Here is a 21,784-nt window from a genome sequence, read left to right on the forward strand (position 1 = left end):
TTCACCTACAGTAAATGGTAAATGTTAGATTGACTGCTTTATAAATACTCCCCATATGTATTGGGCTGTCTGAAACCCAGCACTAGTTCTGCACTTGCTAAATGCGTCAGCAGATTATTATCCTCTTAAAGTGGTTATAAGCCAAAAAAATGTTTTACCTTAAAACACTCCTTGCATTAAGGTAAAAAATGCTTAGTAGTAGTATCTCCCTTTACCCTCCTAATACTTACCTGAACCCTCATTGGATCCAGCAATGTGCACATCTGCAGCAGCTCTCTCCCCTTACTTCCGGGTCTTACAGGCTTTTTTGAAGCAGCAGGAGCCATTGGCTCCCCCTGCTGTCAATCAAAGCCAGTGATGATGGAGTTGGGGGATAGGGCCAAGCCCTACTGAAAGCATTTTACCTTACAATGGGCTGCAGGAAAGTAATTTGCACAATTCCCCCATCAACACAGACAGTGCTGACAGAGGAATCCTAGGGTGACCACGTGTCCCGGATTGCCCGGGACAATCCCGCATTTTGAAGGTCTGTCCCGGGCACCTTCATTCCATGACAATACAGTGTCCCGGAATGAAACTGACACAGCCACCCCCCCAAGCCAAACTAATGCCCCCAAAAAAGGCCGCCACATCACTGCTTTACTCACTGACAGTACTTGTCCTGGCCGGTAATGCCTGGAGGAGCACAGTCCCCGCCCCCTGCTTGTGATTGGAGAAATCATAAATCCCGCCTCTTGTGTCCAATCACTGTGCTGTGATTTGTTACAGCACAGGCTGGTTTTTGGGAAGGGGGGTGTCCCTGAATGGTAGTTTGGAAATGTGGTCACCCTAGGGAATCCCTCCTGCCGAGAGATTAAGTTCCACCAGAGGGAGGGGTGGGGGGGTGCAGGGAGGGAAGCAGAAGCCATACTCGCTGGCAGAAGACAGTGATTATTGCTTGCAGCTATCTCTCTCTCTCTCTCTCTCCATCACTACTACTGACTGTGTCAAAGTTTAGTTGCCATAGGTGACAGCAGTTTCTACAAATAGAGTTGCTGCATTCAGCTTAAAGACCCTCTACCTGTATAGCTGCCTGCTTATTATTTTTGTCTCAGAGTTTGCCAATTATTATTGCACCTGCCTGAGAGTGTCCTGGCCCTAACCCTCTCTCTCCCAGTTCTGTTAAGAGACAATAAATCTATTTTTCTTGCATTCCAAAAAGTGACTGATGCCCATATTTTCTACTTGCAATACACCCACCATGCCTAATAACGCACACTACAAGGAAGGATGTCAGCTCTACCTGACTCTGGAGGTCACCATCAGGCCTTTGGAAGTCGGGCATACACACTATATACTGTAACATTATAACATTATAACCACCCACCATGAGCCATCGAGGCATTGATTCCACTAGACCTCTAAAGGTATGCTGTGGTATCTAGCATCGTAAGTAGCAGACCCTTTAAGTCCTGTAAGTTGCGAGATGAGGCCTCCATGGATCAGACTTGTTTTTTCAGCACATCCCACATACCTCAAACTCGGTATTGTGTTCCTCAAATCAGTCTTGATTCAGATTAGGCCACCATTGTTCCTGGGGTCCAGTTCTGATGCTCACATGCCCATTATAGGTACTTTCGGCCACCCTGACCAGTTTTCGGCTATGTAGCCCCATACACAACAAACTGCAATGCACTGTGTGTTCTATTAGAAGCAGCATGAACCTTTTCAGCAATTTGAGCTACAATAGCTCTTCCAGTGGATCGGGCTACAAAGGCTAGCCTTTGCTTCCCATGTGCATAAATAAGCCTTGGTAGCCTATGACCCTGTCATTGGTTCACCAGTTTTCATTCCTTTTGGTAGGTCTTGACCACTGCAGGCTGGCAACATCCCACAAGAGCTGCAATTTTGGAGCTGCCCTGACCCAGTTGTCTAGCCGTTACAATTTGGTCCTTGTCAAAGTCGCTCAAATACTCATGCTTGCCCATTTTTTCTGCTTTAAACACATCAACTTCAAGGAGAACATGTTCACTTGCTGTCTAATATATCCTAACACATGGCTTGCTAAGGGGCATTCGCAGAGAAGGAGGAGCGGACCATGCAGGCAGGGGACTCCAGAAGAGGAGGTAAGGCACCACTCTGTGCAATACTATTGCACAGAGTAGGTAAGTAAAACTTTTTTTATTATTATTATTTTTTTTTTAAATAGCCGTTACAACCACTATAAGTTGTTAGATTAACTTTTAAATATATATGTTCACATTAAGTCTATATTTAATTATAATTAAAGATCAATTTAATCAATGGGCAAAATGAATTACAATAGTTCAAGGTTTTATACATGTTTTTATAAAGCCTTATATGTGAAATGTACTTATGTTACAGTTCATTACTCCCCATTGTGCTTCCTTCATTCTTACCTTTTCAGTAGATCTCTTCTGTAATAAAAGAACATAAAAGAAAATATTGTTATACGTTGCAAATTGTAACAGAAACATTGGATAGAGTGATTTTTTTCTTTTTTAAGTTGGTACAATGAGTAATATGCAAAGAGAACCTCATAGTAACTAATCAGATTTCCGTTTGATGAAGTCAAATCACGATAGGGAGATTTATGCCCTGTACACACGATCGGAATTTCCGATGGGTTAAAATCCGATGGAATTTTCCTTTGGAATTCCGTTCAAGCTGTCTTGCATACACACTGTCAGATCAAATTCCGACCGTCCAAAACGCGGTGACGTAAAACACTACGACGAGCCGAGAAAAATTAAGTTCAATGCTTCCGAGCATGCGTCGACTTGATTCTGAGCATGCCTGTTTTTTCCTCTGTCGGAGTTTCACACAGACGATCGGAATTTCCATTGGAAAAAATAAAACATGTTCTATTTCTAAACTCCGATGGAAAAAAGTCAGATGGTGCCCATCATGTGTGATCGTGTGTGCAAGGCATTAAACTTACTTTGCGTATGGTCACTGAAAACAGGTACAGTACTATAAAACAAAAACTTTACCTAAGCCTACCCAAATTTAAATGTTTGCAGTTCAAGTTAATAGACCAAAGCTGGTATGACGGTTACATTCTGTTATGACGGGAAATTTAAAGCAGCTATATGGCATTGAAAAAAATGAGAGAACCTTACCACATATATTCTTTCCCACTTTTATGTCATTTTTCTGTGTTGTATTGATCAGCATCGGGTTATCATTGATCAGTAGTATGCTGGCATCTAGTGGTGGTTTACCCTTCCTATTTAGTGCTAGTTAGTTCAGTCTTAGCTTGATCCACCCTGTTTCTTCTATGTTCCATTAGTGAGTGAGTTCTTTTCAGAGAGAAGGCTTAGAAAAGTCACTAAGGAATAAAGTGGTGTAAACCCCTGCACTATCCAAAAAAATAAGTAAGTCCCGAATCGCAAAAAGTGGCCCAGTCATTTGGCAGCCAAAAAGTCCAGGGCTGAAGTGGTTAAATAGAAGTGCTTTCCAATGCCATTTTTTGCCCAGCCATCACAATGTTCTTTTTTTCTCACTTACATTGTGCGCAGGAGGTGCAAAATCTTGTCAGTTTATTTGAATGTTTGAACTGATTCACTTTCAGACCTCACTCACACCTAGAGTAATGGGAGCGCATGTTTTTTTGGCTAATTTTTCCAGTGGAACACATAGGACAGCCCGTTGATTTCAATGGGTTGAGTTACACATGGCAAAGTAGCTCTTGGGACATTTTGGCGTGATGTGGATTGCACGTTTTTTTACTCCGTGTTTCACTGTGTTTGTCACTTTCTAGGAAATACAGCAATGGCTCAGGTAAGGTCTTGTTCTCTAAATTAAAGAAATCTTGTATTTTTTTTTTTGCAACAGAGGTACATTAATGGTGTATTGGTACATAGGGGAGCTGGATTTTTTTTTAAAAAGAAGGTGAAGTTAGCCTTTAAAATAAGCTTCTGCTAACATCAATATGTGCTCCCACAAATAGAATAAATAATAACAATAAAGAGTAGCTTGATTATATAAAAAAAATCTGTAATCAGTGCTCCTAACATTGGCGGCCCCACAATTAGGGGCGCCGCCCCCCTATCCATGCGTCCGACCAACTTATCTACATGCAGGGCACCGGACGCATGGAGTCTTATGTTTTTTTTTTTTTTAAGCACATGATTAGAGCCAGAGACTCTAAAAAAAAAGGGTGGGCTCGGGGCGCAGAGCACTGTGCCGTAAGCCCATCCAGTTGTGTGACAATAGCGAATGAATATTCTGTCATGGTCTTACCTCTCTCCTGTCTCCTTCGTTTGACATGTGCTGGCGGCCATCTTGGTTTCTGGGTCTCTTGTAGCCTCTCACCCTGCGGCTCCTCCTTCCCACTGGGAGGAGCTGGATGCCTGGCTCATATATATAGGAGGTCTGTGGCTTCAGTTCCTTGCTTGGTCCTCCTGTGTTCACATGCTTCTAAGACTGCTGCTGCTTCTGGTTCCGATCCTGGCTTCGTCTGACTTCCCTGCTGGTTCCTGATCCTGGCTTCGTCTGACTTCCCTGCTGGTGTCTGATCCTGGCTTCGTCTGACTTCCCTGGTGGTTCCTGATCCTGGCTTCGTCCGACTACCCTTCTGGTTCCTGACCTCTGGCTTTGCAAGACTCTGCTTCGGTTTCACCATCCGTTTGGACTTTTGCTTTACAGCTTGATTTTCAATAAAGCCTTCTTATTTTCACTTATCTCTTGTTGTACGTCTGGTTCATGGTTCCGTAACATATTCGCTATTGTAACACTGATTCTCCTCCCAGCCAATCAGGAAGTGGGTCGTGAGACCCGTCACCTGATTGGCTAAAAGGAGATCTGATCAGATTGGCCACCAGGAGGAGACACAGGGGAAGCGAGGAAGCAGCCGGAGAGAATAGCCCCAAGAGAAGCCAACGCTGCCTGCCCGCCTCCTGGAGGGCTGCCCGCGAGATGGGGTAAGTGCGGGGCCCCGACTACTGACTGACTGACTGACCCACCGCCACTGGGTCCTAATGTGGCTAAAAAGGCTAATTAACCACAATAAAATAATTCAGTCCGCAAAACAATGCAAAGTTCTTCAGTAAATACCTTCAAATAAAATGCTTGAATTCTTCCATGATAATATACCCCACACCGCTGTGAATTAGATAATATTCCTTGTATATTAGAACACCACATGCTCCCTTCAGGATCACAGAACTCTCACCTCTAATTTGAAGACATAAAGCATGTGTTAACAAAATTCTCCAAGCTTCCAATTCCTAAGAATAGGACCCACTTCAGCCTCCATCCACTGGGGTCTCCCTTGGTACACTGATTAATGCCTCCAGGAATTACAGGGGTAGGGCTCCTTTAAAATCCCTTAGGTATCCATGTGGCCAACTGGCCATTAGGTAATGCTCTCCTTGCTGCAATGGTTCTGCGAGATCTGTGATTTCATTCACATGTGGTGCTGGCTTCTCTGTTCACCTATAGGCTGAAGTGGTCCTATTCTTAGGAATCAGGAGCTCAGAGAATTTTGTTAAAACATGCTTTTTGTCTCCAAATTGGAGGTAAGAGTTCTGGAAGCCTGGAGGGAAGCACATGGTCTTCAAAAAGTTTCTGCACTTTTATATATATATATATATATATATATATATATATAACTTGGTTTAAAAAGTGTGGAAACATTTTGAAGAACCCTTGTGTTAGGAATATTATCTAATTCACAGCTGTGTGAGGCATATTATCATGGAAGAATTCAAGCATTTTATGCAAAGATATTTACTGAAGAACGTTGCATTGTTTTGTCAAAAGACTGGAAAAATATCCTTTGTACTGCAGTTAACTGAAGTAAAATTGTGTTGGATTCAACTTCTGTGTCTTATTAAAATTAAGCTGTCTGTGGATGGTGCTGAGTGAACAGGTGACCATACTGTCTGGACAGACTAGCCCAGATTCTCAAAGGAGATACGACGGCGTATCTCCAGATACGCCGTCGTATCTCTGAGTCTGAGCCGTCGTATCTATGCGCCTGATTCTTAGAATCAGTTACGCATAGATTTCTATTAGATCCGACTGGCGTAAGTCTCTTACGCCGTCGGATCTTAACTGCATATTTACGCTGGCCGCTAGGGGTGTGTACGCTGATTTACGCCTAGAAATATGTAAATCAGCTAGATACGCAAATTCACGAACGTACGCCTGCCCGACACAGTACAGATACGCCGTTTACGTTAGGCTTTTCCCGGCGTAAAGTTACCCCTGCTATATGAGGCGTACATGCGGCGTAACAATGTTAAGTATGGACGTCGTTCCCGCGAAAAATTTTGCGTAAGTCGTTCGCGAATGGGGCTGGACGTCATTTACGTTCACGTCGAAACCAATACGTCCTTGCGGCGTACTTTGGAGCAATGCACACTTCGATATGTCCATGGACGGCGCATGCGCCGCTCGTAAAAAGCGTCATTTACGTGGGGTCACGTAACATTTACATAACACACGCCCACATCTTCCAAATTTGAATTAGGCGGGCTTACGCCGGCCTATTTACGCTACGCCGCCGCAACTTACGGAGCAAGTGCTTTGAGAATACTGTACTTGCCCGTCTAAGTTGCGAAGGCGTAACGTAAATAGGATACGTTACGCCCGCACAAAGATACGCCGTTCTACGAGAATCTGGGCCACTGGGTCTAAGGAGGTATATCAATGCATAAAACGACATTTCAAACAGAACAACACCGAAAAAAAATTATAAGGCTCCATTCACACCTGAAAGTATTGATTTAATTAGGGCGGCTAAGATGGAACACGAAAGACAAACCAAAAAATTCCAAGAAATTCTTTAAGTATATAAACAGTAAAAAAGAAAGGATAGACCATATTGGCCCCATAAAGAATGAGGAAGGACATCTGGTTACAAAGGATGGGTAGATGGCAAAGGTATTGAATTTATTATTCTCCTCAGTCTTCATGAGGGAATTGGGGGGCTTCAGTAACCAAAACGGCAGTGTTTGTTCTCATGACACATCACAGGAAGCACCCTCATGGCTAACAGAGGACAGAATTATAAATAGGCTTGGGGAAAATTAACATTAATAAATCACCGGGGCCAGATGGCTTGCACCCAAGGGTACTTAGGGAACTCAGTCAAGTAATTGCCAAACCATTGTTCCTAAATTGTTACCGTACTGACAGTCTACTGACTGGAATGGTACCAGCTGATTGGAGAAAAGCCAATGTAGCACAATTATTTAAAAAAGGGCCAAAATACATCCCTGGGAATTACAGACCAGTTGGCCTAACATCAATAGTATGCAAGCTCTTGGAGGGGATGGGACTATATACGAGATTTTAGCAATGAAAATTGTATCATTAGCAGTAATCAGCATGAATTCATGAATCGTTCTTGCCAAACCAATCTATTAACCTTCTATGAGGTGGAGAGCTGCTATCTAGATAAAGGGAGGCCCGTAGACGTGGTGTATCTGGATTTTGCAAAAGCATTTGACACAGTTTCCCATAAACATTTACTGTACAAAGTAAGGTCCGTTGGTATGGACCATAGGGTGAGTACATGGATTAAAAACTGGCTAACAAGGGCGAGTTCAGAGGGTGGGGATACATGGGGAATACTCAGAATGCTCAGGGGTGAGAAGTGGGGTCCCCCAGGGTTCTGTGCTGGGACCAATCCTGTTCAATTTGTTCATAAATGACCTGGAATTTGGGGTAAACAGTTCAATCTCTGTATTTGCAGACAACACTAAGCTAAGCAGGGCAATAACTTCTCCGCAGGATGTGGAAACCTTTCAAGAAGATCTGAACAAATGAATGGAGTTTGGCAACTACGTGGCAAATGAGGTTTAATGTAGAAAAAATGAAATAATGCATTTGGGTGGCAAAAATATAAATGCAATCTACTCACTGGGGTGTGAACTTCTGGGGGAATCTAGGATGGAAAAAGACCTGGGGGTCCTAGTAGATGATAGGCTCAGCAATGGCATGCAATAAAAAGCGGATTAACTCCAAGAATAAAGCGATAATTCTCCCACTCTACAAGACTCTGGTCCGGCAGCACCTGGAGTATGCTGTCCAGTTCTGGGCACCAGTCCTCAGGCAGGATGAACTGGAAATGGAGCGAGTATAAAGAAGGGCAACAAAGCTAATAAAGGGTCTGGAGGATATTAGTTATGAAGAAAGGTTGCTAGCGCTGAACTTATTCTCTCTGCAGAAGAGACGCTTGAGAGGGGATATGATTTCAATTTACAAATACCATACTGGTGACCCCACAATAGGGATAAAACTTTTTTGTGGAAGGGAGTTTAATAAGACTTGTGGGCACTCATTAAAATTAGAAGAAAAAAGGTTTAACCTTAACTGCGTAGAGGGTTCTTTACTGTAAGAGCCGCAAGGATGTGAGAATCCCTTCCACAGGCGGTGGTTTCAGCAGGGAGCATCGATAGTTTAAAAAAACTATTATATAAGCAACATACAGGGATATACAATGTAATACTGACATATAATCACACACATAGGTTGGACTTGTGTCTTTTTTCAACCTCACCTACTATGTAACTGGTGTTTTGGGGGTTTTTTTTAAGCTTTTTTATCAGCATTTTAAAAGAGTTTTAGAAGTGTATTACAAGCATTTTAAAGCTTCAGGCGTTTTTGTTTCGCCAATAGAAAGCACTAGGGGGAGGAGAGGGAGAGGTAATTAGGAGTGGAGAGGGGCTTTTTGAGCGTTTTACTGTTCAAGTCAGGCGTTTCTATTGAAGTCTATGGGGCCAAAAACGCTTGAAATCTGCCAAAAGGAAGCTCATGTACTTTTTTGAGCTTCTGGCGTTTTTGCTTTAGGCAACAGAATGCTCATATGTGAACAGGGGCCATTGAAATTAACAGGATTTTGCTTGTTGAGCATTTTGGAGCTTCAGAGCTGAGCGTTTTATAAGCTGAAAAACGCTCCGGTGTGAGCAGGGCCTAACTGCTTGTATAGACTTTTTGCAAATGTTAATTATTTATGCTTCTTGACCAACTGCCAATCCAAAGCCATTGATTTAGAGTGCAGATATAACTGAATATTTTAGAATCACGTATTCTAAACTGCATACAGGTATTTCAGTTTTGCTGGTCATGATCAGTACAGTGCATGGAAATTATGGCTTCTTTGGAATAGGGCTTGGGCCAATAAGCAAGCATAACTCGGCAGGTTAGTATTAGGTGTTCCAATAAAAAGCAAAAGGGACACTATTGAACCAGGGTGAAGCACAGTGCTACACTCCTAAAATATAATGGCCCGGATTCACAAAGCACTTACGCCGACGTATCTCGAGATACGCCGCGTAAGTCTATCTATGCGCCGTCGTATCTATGCGCCGTGCCCACAATCTGAGATACGCCTGAAAATAGGCTGCATACGACCGACGTAACTTTCCTACGCCGGCGTATCGTGGGCGCATATTTACGCTGGCCGCAAGGGGCGCTCCCATTGATTTTCTATGCACATATGCCAATGAGGGAGATACGCCGATTCACGAACGTAGATGCGCCCGGCGCATAATATACGCGGTTTGCGTAAGGCGTACGTCCGGCGTAAAGTTATTCCACATATAGGAGGCGCAACTCATGCAAAGGTATGGACCAGGGAACAGAGCCATCGTATTTTACGTCGTTTACGTAGTACGTGAATAGGGCTGGGTGTAGGTTACGTTCACGTCGTAGGCAGTGATCCGGCGTATCTTAGGAAGTAGTTCCGACGTGATTCTGAGCATGCGCACTGGGTTGCGTCCACGGGACGGCGAATGCGCCGTACGTTATTCGTATCTTTATGACGCCATAATTTACATGGGGTCACACCTCATTAGCATGGCTCACGCCCACTTCCACCTACGCTGGCTTACGCCGAGGAAACCCAGCGTAGATTTGGGGACGAGTGCTTTGTGAATCCAGTGCTTGCATTTGTGCGCTGCGTCGGCGTAGCGTATATTAGATACGTTACGCCCGCATAAATATGTGCCAATGTATGTCAATCCGGGCCAGTGTATCTACGCGTCTCACTTCTCTTATAAATGCCCAAAGCAAACACTTAACTTTCTAAATTGGACTAGTGGGCAGGTCCATGCAAATCTTTATTTTATGCCTCTTAGCCAACCGTACATTCAGAACTAATAGTTTAAAGTACAAATACAGACAATTAGTAATAGTAAAAGTTATCACGTTTGTTACAAGACAGTACTGCATATTATAATATAGTGTAACGGTGACTGCCTTGTTATCAGAGAGACTATCAAATTTAAGGACTATAGGCCCAATTCACAAAGCTATAACACAATGATAGATATCTTTATTTTAGGCATGTGACTGTAATTTTTTAATCTTACTGGACTCAACTAAAAAATTTAATTTTAACCACTTCCCGACGGCCGTACGACTATTGACGGCCGCAGGGTGGTTCTACATCTCTGAGGCGCCGTCAATTGACGTCCGCCCCTTTCCGCGTTCCCCGCGCGCGCTCCCGAGCGTGCAGCGGGGAACTGCTGTGCTGGCCGTGTCCCTTGGACACAGCCAATCACAGATCGCCGTGAACGGCCAATCGTAGTGGCCGTTTGCTAGGCGATCTGTGCGGCCAATGAGAGATGATCTCATATGTTTACATATGAGATCATTTCTCATTGCCGGCTCTCACAGACAGCGGTGCTGTCAGGGGAGAGAGGAGTCCGATCTGTGTCTCTTGTACATAGAGACACAGATCGGTCACCCCCCCAGTCACCCCCCCTCCCCCACACAGTTAGAACACAATATAGGACACACATTTAATCCCTTCTTCACCCCCTAGTGTTAACCCCTTCCCTGCCAGTCACATTTATACAGTAATTAGTGCATTTTTATAGGACTGATTGCAGTATAAATGTGAATGGTGCCAAAAATGTGTCAAAAGTGTCCGATGTGTCCGCCATAATGTCGCAGTCGCAATAAAAATCGCAGATCGCCGCCATTACTAGTAAAAAAAAAAAACAATAATAATAATTCTGTCCCTTATTTTGTAGGCGCTATAACTTTTGCGCAAACCAGTCGCTTATTCCGATTTTTTTTTTTTAATAAAAATATGTAGAATACATATCGGCCTAGACTTAGGATAAAAAAAAAAAAAATTTAGCTATTTATTATAGCAACAAGTTAAAAACATTAATTTTTTTTAAAATGTCGCTCTATTTTTGTTTATAGCGCAAAAAATAAAAACTGCAGAGGTGATCAAATACCACCAAAAGAAAGCTCTATTTGTGGGAAAAAAAGGACGCCAATTTTGTTTGGGAGCCACGTCGCACGACCGCACAATTGTCAGTTAAAGCGACGCAGTGCCGAATCGCAAAAAGTCCTCTGGGCAGGAAGGGGGTTTAAGTGCCCAGTAAGGAAGTGGTTAAATATATTTCTATCCTGGTGTGCTAGCTTTGTGACTTGTGCCCTGGTTCACACTGATGCTACTTTGAAATTGTGCTACTTCACTTGAAGTAGCGCGATTTCAAAGTAGCAAGGTCAGCGCGATTTCAGGTGCTACTTGATAGACATTTGTGGCTTCATACACAGATGTCTATAGAAATCGCACCTGAAATCGGCAAAAGTAGTGCAGGAACTACTTTTGCAAATCGGTGCGGCGCCGCAAAATCGGTGGCGCACCGATTGGAACAGTGCCATTGCCGCCAATAGGCTGCGACTTGTCATGCGATTTGATCTCTCAAATCGCATGACAAATCGCTCCAATGTGAACCTAGGCTGAATGCGGTAGGAAATACCGATTGGACACTTGTACCACAGGTAAGCCTAAAATAAAGCTTACCTGTAGGTACAAGGAATATCTCCTAAATGTGCATTGTTTAGATGATATTTACTGTTTCTGCAGCTGGTGATGTCACCAGTGCATGGGCTCTGAAGAGATGGCAGACTCATGCCTTCCCTGCAGAGCTCTATTCTGCAGCCGTCACTCCCGTGCTCAAGTGCGGGGTGACATCACCACACCTTGGCCATTCAAACAGCTGAAACCTGCAAACCTGGAAGAAGATCAGGTGAAGAATGAAAGCCCTGACGGTGGTGACGGTGCGCTGCTGGAGGGCTTCATTTTTGGGTATGTCTTTTATAATGTGCTGGTGCGCAATGTATTATGCCCTTTTTTATTTTTTAAAATACTGTAGAACAGTTCACTACCACTTTAAGTGATATATCACAGAATATGAAATGTTATACCTATTATCCTGTTATAAAGACTGAGGGCCATATTCACATACTTTCTGCGGTGGCATCGCGTAAGCTATTTACACTACGCCGCCGCAACTTACTGGAGCAAGTGCCGTATTCCTCAAGTACTTGCTCCGTAGTTTGCGGAGGCGTAGTGTAAAAGGCCCGGCGTATCCCCGCGTATTTCTAAGGGGGCGGCTTATATTTAAATTAAGCGCGGCCCCGTTTCGAACGAACTGCGCATGCGCCGGGCTAAAAATAGCCCAGTGCGTATGCTCCAGTTCTCGGCGGAAAACGTCAATGACGCCGACGTGTGCGTCATTGACGTAAAGTCGTATTCAAGAACGACTTAGGGAAACGACGTACCCGACGGGAAAAGACGACGCGGACCCAACACCATACTTAACATGGCATACGTGGGACTGTCGTAAGGTTACCCCTCATATAGCAGGGGTAACTTTACGCTTACGCAAACGACGTAAGCGACGGTTACGCGACGTGATTTTGTTCGGGAATCGGCGTATCAGGCTCATTTGCATAAACAAATGAGACCTGAACGTAAACGCCACCTAGCGGCCGGCTGGGAAATTACATTTAAGATCCGACAGTGTAAGTGACTTACAAATGTCGGATCTTCAGCGTATCTATGCGAAAATGATTCTAGGAATCACTCGCATAGATACGCGGGTCAAAAAAGAGAGATACGACGGAGTTTCCTGAGATACTCCGTCGTAACTCTACTCAGAATATGGCCCTGATAACTTAGCAATGCTATCACTCTGCCATGTTAGAGACACAAACATCAGTAGTGATATATTGGGGGATTTACTAAAACTGGACAACTCAGAATCTGGTGTGTGCATGGTAGCCAATCAGCTTCTAAGTTTAGCTTGTTCAATTAGGCTTTAGCAATGAAACCTGGAAGCTGATTGGTTTCTGTGCAGAGCTGCACCATATTTTGTGTGCTCTAGTTTTAGTAAATACCTGTCATAGTGTATGACATTGCCATCTTATACTCAATTAGCCAGATTCATAGAGAGTTACGCCGGCGTATCAGTAGATACGCCGTCGTAACTCTGAATCTACGCCGGCGTTAATTTAAGTGTATTCTGGAAACCAGATAAGCTTAAATTAGGCTGAGATACAAGCGGCGTAAGTCTCCCACGCCGTCGTATCTTAAAGTGTAATTTTTTGGCTGTCCGCTAGGTGGCGCTTCCGTTGTGTATGTAAATGACTAGATACGCCGATTCACGAACGTACGTGCGCCCGTCGCAGTAAAGATATACGCGGTTTCCATAAGAGATATGCCGCGTAAAGATAAAGCTGCCCCCTAGGTGACGTAGTCAATGTTAAGTATGGCCGTCGTTCCCGCATCGAAATTTGAAAATTTTACGTTGTTTGCGTAAGTCCTCCGTGAATGGGGCTGGACGTAATTTACGTTCACGTCGAAACCAATACGTCCTTGCGGCATACTTTGGAGCAATGCACACTGGGATATGTACACGGACGGCGCATGCGCCATTCGTAAAAAACGTCAATCACGTCGGGTCACGAGTAATTAACATAAAAGACGCCCCCCCACCCTCAATTGAATTAGACGCGCTTACGCTGGCCGCATTTACGCTACCCCGCCGTAAGTTAGGAGGCAAGTACTTTGTGAATACAGTACTTGCCTCTCTGACTTAAGGCGGCGTAGCGTAAATACGATACGCTACGCCGCCTTAAAGTTGCGGCGGCGTCTCTGAATCCAGCTAAATATACACATGGAAGGTTGCCTCTAGCCCAGCCTACCAAATTGTCCTTTTGGTTTTGTTAAATGACATATGCTCAAAATTCACACAACAGAGCCAAAGATACCCGAAGGCTAGCTTGAAGAACAACTTTATAGTCCATTTCATTACCACTTCAAAGTGTTGGTAAGGTCATCTGCCACACCAACAATGAATGAAAGATATGCCCATGATGATCTAGAGAAGCTGAAACTTAGCAAAAGCAGTCTCCCACCCAATTTGAGAGCATCAGCATGTCTACTTTGAATCTTATTTTCCACTTGTCAGAAAAAGAAGATAAATTTACCTGAATTTTTCTGAGTCCTTCAATCACAAAATCACCATTAACTGGAATAAGGGCACAAAACAGCAAAGCGCAAACCAGCCGTAGACCAGCCATGTTTACAATGTGCTTTTTCCTGTAAAACAGCAGCATGCCATCCAATATTTTAGTCCATGTTAATAAATAATAGAAAATCAAATATTGCTAAACACCAGATTGCTTAAATGCCAGATAAACACAGGATGGACAGCACAGGACCACTCTGCAAATGTTTACCCAGTCCGACTACCAGGCCTACTTAGTAGATCACAACCCTGGACCAACATGGTCCCGGAGCCAAGAATACTTGAACACGCACCCCCGGCCAGGAGGGTCACACACAGGGGGTGGTGGGACGACAGACCAGGATTGGCGACGACCCCGAACTAATGACGTATATCCAGTGCCGGCCCAAGACATTGTGCTGCCTGGTACCAAGAATCAAATGCTGCCCCCCCCCAAAAAAAAAAATCACGCCCACCAAAATGCCCCCACATCCATTATTTTATATCATGATAACTAAAGTGGACCTGTCATGGCACTATACATGTATATAGGAGTATAAAGAGGAACTGTCATGGCCCTATACATGTGTATAGGAGTGTAAAAGGACATGTCAGGGCTGCCACACATTGCGGATTGTCACTTGCCACGTCACCTGCCACACATTGTGTATTGTCACTTGTCACCTGCCACACGTAGTTTATTGTCACTTGCCACGTCACCTGCCACACATTGCAGATTGTTACTTGCCACGTCACCTGCCACACATTGTGTATTGTCACTTGTCACAACGTCACCTGCCACGCGTAGTTTATTGTCACTTGCCACGTCACCTGCCACACATTGCGGATTATCACTTGCCATGATGTCACCTGCCACATGTAGCGGATTGCCACTTCCTGAGTAAAGGCAGGCAGCAGAGAGATAATTGAATCTCTCTGCTGCCCACAAAGTGGGGGCGGAACTGCAGTAATGCAGGGCGGGCAGTGAGAGATGATCTCATCTCTCTGCTCCCCCACCCGCTGATTGGCCAGCAAGCATGATCACCTGCCGACTGTTCCGCCCGCTCCATTCACCTGGGCCTGGCGCGTGCAGATGGTGGATCACTGCTGCATGTTATTAAAAAAAAAGAGAGGGAGGGCTGAGAGAGGGGGGGGGGTTAAGAGGGGACGGACTGAGAGAGAGAGAGAGATAGAGAGAGAGAGAGAGGGGGGAGGGAGAGAGAGGGGGGAGGGAGAGAGGGAGGGCTGAGAGAGGGGGGTTAAGAGGGGACGGACTGAGAGAGAGATAGAGAGATAGAGAGAGAGGGGGAGGGAGAGAGATATCCCTTGCCCTGTCCCTATCTGCAGTCCCTCCTCTATCCCATTGTCCCAGTCTCTGTCTGCAGATGGGTCTGTGTATGTTTTGACCAGTACGGTACCTTCCATGCCAGTCTGTCTCCTTCTTCACCTGCTTTGATCCCTCCAGCGGCTCCTTCCCCGTCTGTCTCCTGGGGGGTGCTTGCGGCGATCGCCGTCTTCCCCGTCTGTCTCCTGGGGGGGGGGGGATCTAACCGGATGACAACCCTAATTCTTTCTATATCTTATTATTCCTGTATATATTAGATAGACAGTCAGGGAGCAATACCATTGCTCTTGTTTACTTTTAGAGCTGTACATGACTGATCTGTTATCCCATGTGTTTACCATGTCTATTTCATTTGGTATGCCACATGCACTGTTATTTGTTATTCCTTCACTGTTTTTCCCACCCATCCCAGTTTTTTTTTAACTTTTTCTGCAAACTCAGAGACGTCGTTTTTTGAGCAGGGGGAGGATGTAGCACCCTGTTGTTTAGGCAGGGAGCTCCTCACAAATTTACTTGCCAGGAGTAGTTATCCTGGTTAATTGATAGAGAGCTATTGATTTCTTCCTAAGTTTAGCCTTGTTGCACTTTTCTCTTCTACCACTAGGTGGCCAGATACTTGGTGGTAATAGATATGAGAAGGGCGACACAAGGTCAGATTATAGGTATATGGAGTATCTCAGCCAATGTGCAGGGGTTTTCTTGAATCCCTTGGCCTGCTGGGTGGAGTCAGGTGATTGCTGATCTGTGCCACCTGGACAGCTGTCTGGGTGGACGTGTGTTGTACGCCCCGGGCTGCTAGGCCGGATATTGGGCTAATCCCGGGGGCATCTGGTTGATAGGCTGTGTGAGGGCCTATCCAAAGGTAAGAGGGCAGCGCAGGGTTGGGATTGCGGCTTGCAATCCAACCAAAAGTGACAGTTCTGCTAGGCCGGAGAGCCTGTCATGGTTGAAGGTAGAAGGGGAGCTGTCGCCACTAAGGGACCAACCACCTTTACCAGGGACCACAGTGAGCAACTGAAGCAAGTACCGAAGCAGTATTCTCACCGAACGGGCACGTGGAGTATCGTGAAACTTCAGGTGGTGATCAAGTCAGGAACCCAACCAGTGTAGGTGCCGCTTGCAGAGCAGCCTTGTGTGTCAAGCCAGGGACCGAGCCAGTCAGCAGGGGTGAAGCTTCAGGAGTATCTGGAGTGCCAAGCAAGGGACCCAGCAGGGAAGCATGGGTGATGCTTGAGGGAGATACCATTGCAAAGATTGGAGGAGCTCAAGAGATTCAGAGTCAGTGAATCAGTGGGTCTAGTGAGAGACGAGAGCTCAGTATTGAAGACCTACAAGAGGCAGTTGTAGTAAAGCTGTAGGAACTTTTACGTTGTGTTAGGAACTGTTAAAGACTGTTGCCATAGGAGACAGTATTCCTGCATATGCAGATGTGGCACCTTGCTGGGGCCTTTCTCTGCATGGCTGTCTTCCTATTGAAGTCTCAGAGTCTACCAATTGAATCTACAACTACTTAAGGGTTTCCTGGCCCTAACCCTCTTTCCCCCAAAAATACAAAAAGGACTGTCAAAAGAAAAAAAAACTCTTTTACATCCAAGAAGTGTCTGGGGCCCAATGACTTTTACCATCTTTGCACCCACTATGCCTCACAACCCAATACATATGGAAGGATGCCAGCTATCTTTGGCCTTGGAGGTCCTCATTAGACTGGAAGAGGCTAAAGACTTTGGTACAAAAGGAATGATGAGTCCTCTACCTGTAACGTAGAATTCCTGCCCTCTACCCTGAGGGCATGACGCAATTGCACGTACCGTATTTATCGCGGTATAACGCGCTCCCGCGTATACCGCGCACCCCTAAAGTTGCCCCCGAAATTCCTGTAAAAAAAAATGTTATATGATTTTATTACTTACAGTTTTGGTGTCTTCCCAGCGTCCATCGTCCGGTCCGGCGTCCGTCTGCGTCCTCGATGGTGTCCTCCCGGCTTCTCCAGCGCGCGCCTCAAGTCGAGTCCCCGCTTCCCGCGCTCAGTTCGAACGACTCCGCCGACATATAACGAGTGCAGTACACTCGGGTACATTCGGCAAGGCTCGGCTTCGCTCGCGCTCACGCTCTGTGACGTTTATGCCTGAGCACGAGCTAAGCCGAGCCTAGCCGAATGTACCCGAGTGTACTGCACTCGGTATATGTCGGCGCAGGATTTCAAACTGAGCGCGGGAAGCGGCTATCGGCGTATATCGCGCACCCATGATTTTCCCCTTATTTTAAGGGGGAAATAGTGCGCGATATACGCCGATAAATACGGTACATATAATATCGGTTCTGGAGCAAGGGGTATAAAGTTGTGCTAAATATTTAACTCTGGCTTATTTGCAGGTTGAATAGTTTTCAAGTTTAACCAGCTCCTTGTAGCACCTTTTGCGCCATATGGGGTACAGGGAAGAAAAACAGTGAATCTACACTTCAATTTCACCCAAAGTTTCAGTAAGAGCTGTATTGTGGGACATTGAAAAGGAATTTCTGGCAGGCCCATTTCCAGCTGAGACATAGCGGAGAACTCCAATAAGGATCGAATCAGCAAGGTCCTAGAGGGGTCAGCCACTAAAGGTGGAAGATCTCATCCAGTCAAATGCTGCAAATGGTCGGCCAGAAAGTATGTAAGAGAATGAGGAACCGCCAGTTCCCCCTGGTCTTTGGGATACTGCAGTAGTTAATTTAACCCTTGCTACTCCATATTTCCAAATCAACTCTCTGTATTGGGAGTCTATTCGATCAAACCAATATTTTGGGATCCATACAGGGGCGTTATGGAGAACATACAACAACTGGGGAGGCCACACGAGGCACATGACCCCCAAATATTTAAATTAATTAACCACTACTACCTGGGAGGTTATCAGAGGGAGATCCCTGGGTAGAGGGTCCAATGGTCAACAGAAAAAATCTATGCCAATTAATGGCAAATCCTGAGTGCTGCCCACATTTATCAATAAGCGGCATAACAGCCTTTAGGTACCCCACTGTGTCCCCCAGGTATATCAGGGTGTCATCAGCATAGAGGGAAAGTTTATCTACCCTCTCACCTCTATGGATCCCCACTATATCAGGGGATACTCTCCCCATGGCCGCCGGAGGTTTCAGCGCCAAGGCAAAGAGACAAATGGACAATGGACATCCCTGCCTAGTCCCACGATGAAATGAAAAAAGCCTCCAAAAAAAAACCATTAATGCAAATTCTTGCACTGGGAGCTGCATACAGCAATTGAATCCAGACAAGAAAGGATTTCCCAACTCTAAATTTACGCAAGACGGCCCATAAGTATTTCCACTGAACGCTATCAAAGGCTTTGGCATTATCGAGTGAGAACAGGCGTGCTAACTAAACCCCTGTTTTTAACGAAGACTGTTGGACGGTTTATTTGGACGGTTGGCAGACTGGTTGGTGAGTGGAGCTATGGAATGTTCTGTTTTTGTCTTTCATGCGTCTGCCCTTCCATGTGCTCCTTGCTGTGAAGGCCAGTTATAGGTGGGGGCAGGGGACATTTGTTTGTTACTGGTGTAAATTTGGTCCGTGGACACATTGGGCACCTTTGCTGCCATTGTGCTACTGCTGGGTGTCCAGTGTGCTACTGTTCCTTTAAGGGGGATTGGGCTGCCTCCAGGCCCACCTGCCCCATATTTATTCATTTAATGCATGTGCTTCCATTGTGGAGACGCTCATAAATTCAGTAGCGTTAGGACTGCACGCAATACACAGGGTGCCGTGAAGAGGCCTTACAGCGTATGCATGTATTTGCAAATGCGTGATAACTAAACCCCTGTTTTTAATGCAGACTGTTGGACAGGTTAATTTGGTTGGTTGGCAGACTGATTGGTGAGTTGAGCTATGGAATGTTCTGTTGTTGTCTATTTGGCAGCATCGAGTGAGAACACTGCCCTATTGCCCGGATTATTTACTGGCAACTGTATATTTAGAAATAACTTTCTGATATTCAGTGCTATTGACCATGCGGGTATGAAGCCTGATTGAGCAAGATGTATCAGTCCAGTCACTACCTTCACCAAACGAGTGGCAAGCACTCTGGCCATCAGCTTAAAGTGGTTGTACATCCTGTAAACCACTATTACCTATATTAAGGCTTACCTGTAGGTGCTGGAAATATCATACACAATTTATATAGCGCCAACAGTTTACGCAGCACTTTACAATGTAGAAGGGGGGCAGCACAATTACAGTACAGTTCAATACAGAAGGTACAGGAGGGTCCTGCTTGTAAAGCTTACATTCTAAAGGGAGGGGGTGGTGGTATAAAAGGTAATAGCTGCAGAGAATGATTTGATGGGGGTGGCTCGGGGACAGTTGTTAGGTGGGTGTTGGATAGGCTTCCCTGAATAAATGAGTTTTCAGGGATCTCCTAAAGGTGGACAGGGTAGGAGATGATTGGACATACCAGGGCAGGGAGTTCCAGAGGATGGGAGAGGCTCTGGAGAAGTCCTGAAGGCGAACATGGGAGGAGGGAACAAGGGATCTAGAGAACAGGAGGTCCTGGGAGGAGTGAAGGGGATGATTTGGCCGATATCTGCAGATGAGGTTGGTGATGTAGATGGGGGCGATGTTGTGAATGGCCTTGTATGTTGTGGTTAGCATTTTGAACTTTACAGGGTGGGGTAGGGGAAGCCAGTGAAAGGATTGGCAGAGAGGAGCAGCTGTCATGGATTGGTTAGTAAAGTGTATTAGTCTAGCAGCAGAATTCAAAATAGCCCCCCTTCAGTCCATAACACTTTGACAGCAGTTGAACTACAGCCTGATAAGATAATATTCCTCAGGCCTCGTACACACGACCGGACATGTCCGCTGAAACTGTTCCTCGGACCAATTTCAGCGGACAGATCCGATCGTGTGTACAGGCTAGCGGACAGATTTCCAGCGGACAAAAGTTTCTTAGCAAGCTAAGAAACTTGTCTGCTGGAGAGCTGTCCGTCGGACATGTCCGCTGGTTAGTACGTCTAACCAGCGGACCGAAATCCCACGCATGCGTCGAATTGATTCGACGTATGCGTGGAAGCATTAAACTCGCGCGATAGAGAACGTCGGTGTCGTCTACGTCACCGCGTTCTCTATCTGCGGGGATTTCGGTTTGATGGTGTGTACAGCCATCAGACCAAAATCTCAGAGCGGACATGTCCGATGAAAACGGTCCGCGGACCATTTTCATCGGACATGTCCCCTCGTCTGTACGAGGCCTCAAAGGTAATAAACAATTATTGTCAAGAATAAGTGATAAAACATCTAAACCTGTAAAAAAATAAGCTGTGCATTAAAATAACCTAATGAACTCTGTACTGTTGAAATGAATCAATGGCATACAAGGTAGCCCAAAGTAGATGAAATAAATGACTGCAAAGTCAAATGGTTTCAACTTTCAAATAAACCCTGTGTCAAAACTGCTGCACCCGTCTAAGTGCTGATGCAATGGATGGTGCAATGAAAAAAAGTCCCAAACAGTTGAATGCAGGTAGATTGCTAAAATATAGATAAATCTTTAATTGGAGACCAATATGCTGATGTCCCAAAGAACAAGTTGGTTACATCAAACCTCCAGACACCAAAGAATAGTGCTATATATCGGATAGAAAATAGATCCTCCACCTTTAAACAAGCTGCCGCTTACCAGAAGATAGGATCCCAAAAGAGATCAAAGTTCACAGATAGCCTATAACACAGCCTGGGTCTCGGTGTAACTCTTTCTGATGTCTCCGCTCTTTAAGTGGGTCTGTCCTCAATCACTCTCAGCATGTCATGTTAAGCTCATAACCGAATGAAAAGGGAAGCCAACATAGCGTAACCCAGTAAAAAGATTTTAATAAAACATTAAAAATGCACTTACAAAGGATGAAGATAAATTCGCATTTGTGAATAATGTGTAGCCGCAGGGGCAAACCTAGAGCATTTGGTACCCGGGCCAGATCCTATATCTGGCACCCCCACATTAAAATGTAAAAACACCCCACTGTGCCCTATGCATATCTCTGCATCCTTCAATATCTCTTTGACACTTCTGTGTACCCCCTCTCCACAACTGCACCTCTGGACCCCTTTACATTACACAGCACCCTGCACTTCTGGTGCCCTTTACATTACACAGCACTTTGCACCTCTGGTCCCCTTTAC

The 21,784-nt window shown here is 45.1% G+C and overlaps 1 protein-coding gene across 1 annotated transcript in view; it reads right to left on the minus strand.

Annotated features, from left to right (window-relative positions):
- Positions 1 to 14,373, minus strand: part of LOC120946185 (inter-alpha-trypsin inhibitor heavy chain H3-like) — a 38,736-nt gene extending 24,363 nt beyond the window's left edge. Inside the window, exons 1-2 of the mRNA XM_040361005.1 lie at positions 14,251 to 14,373; positions 2,400 to 2,417 (exon numbers count right to left, since the gene is read on the minus strand). Of these exons, the coding sequence (XP_040216939.1) occupies positions 2,400 to 2,417; positions 14,251 to 14,343 (111 nt within the window). The 5' untranslated portion in view covers positions 14,344 to 14,373. The remainder of the gene's footprint in view (positions 1 to 2,399; positions 2,418 to 14,250) is intronic.
- Between the last annotated feature and the right edge of the window lie 7,411 nt (positions 14,374 to 21,784).

Source organism: Rana temporaria, chromosome 7, assembly GCF_905171775.1.
Source record: "Rana temporaria chromosome 7, aRanTem1.1, whole genome shotgun sequence".
NCBI classification, from domain to species: Eukaryota; Metazoa; Chordata; class Amphibia; order Anura; family Ranidae; genus Rana; species Rana temporaria.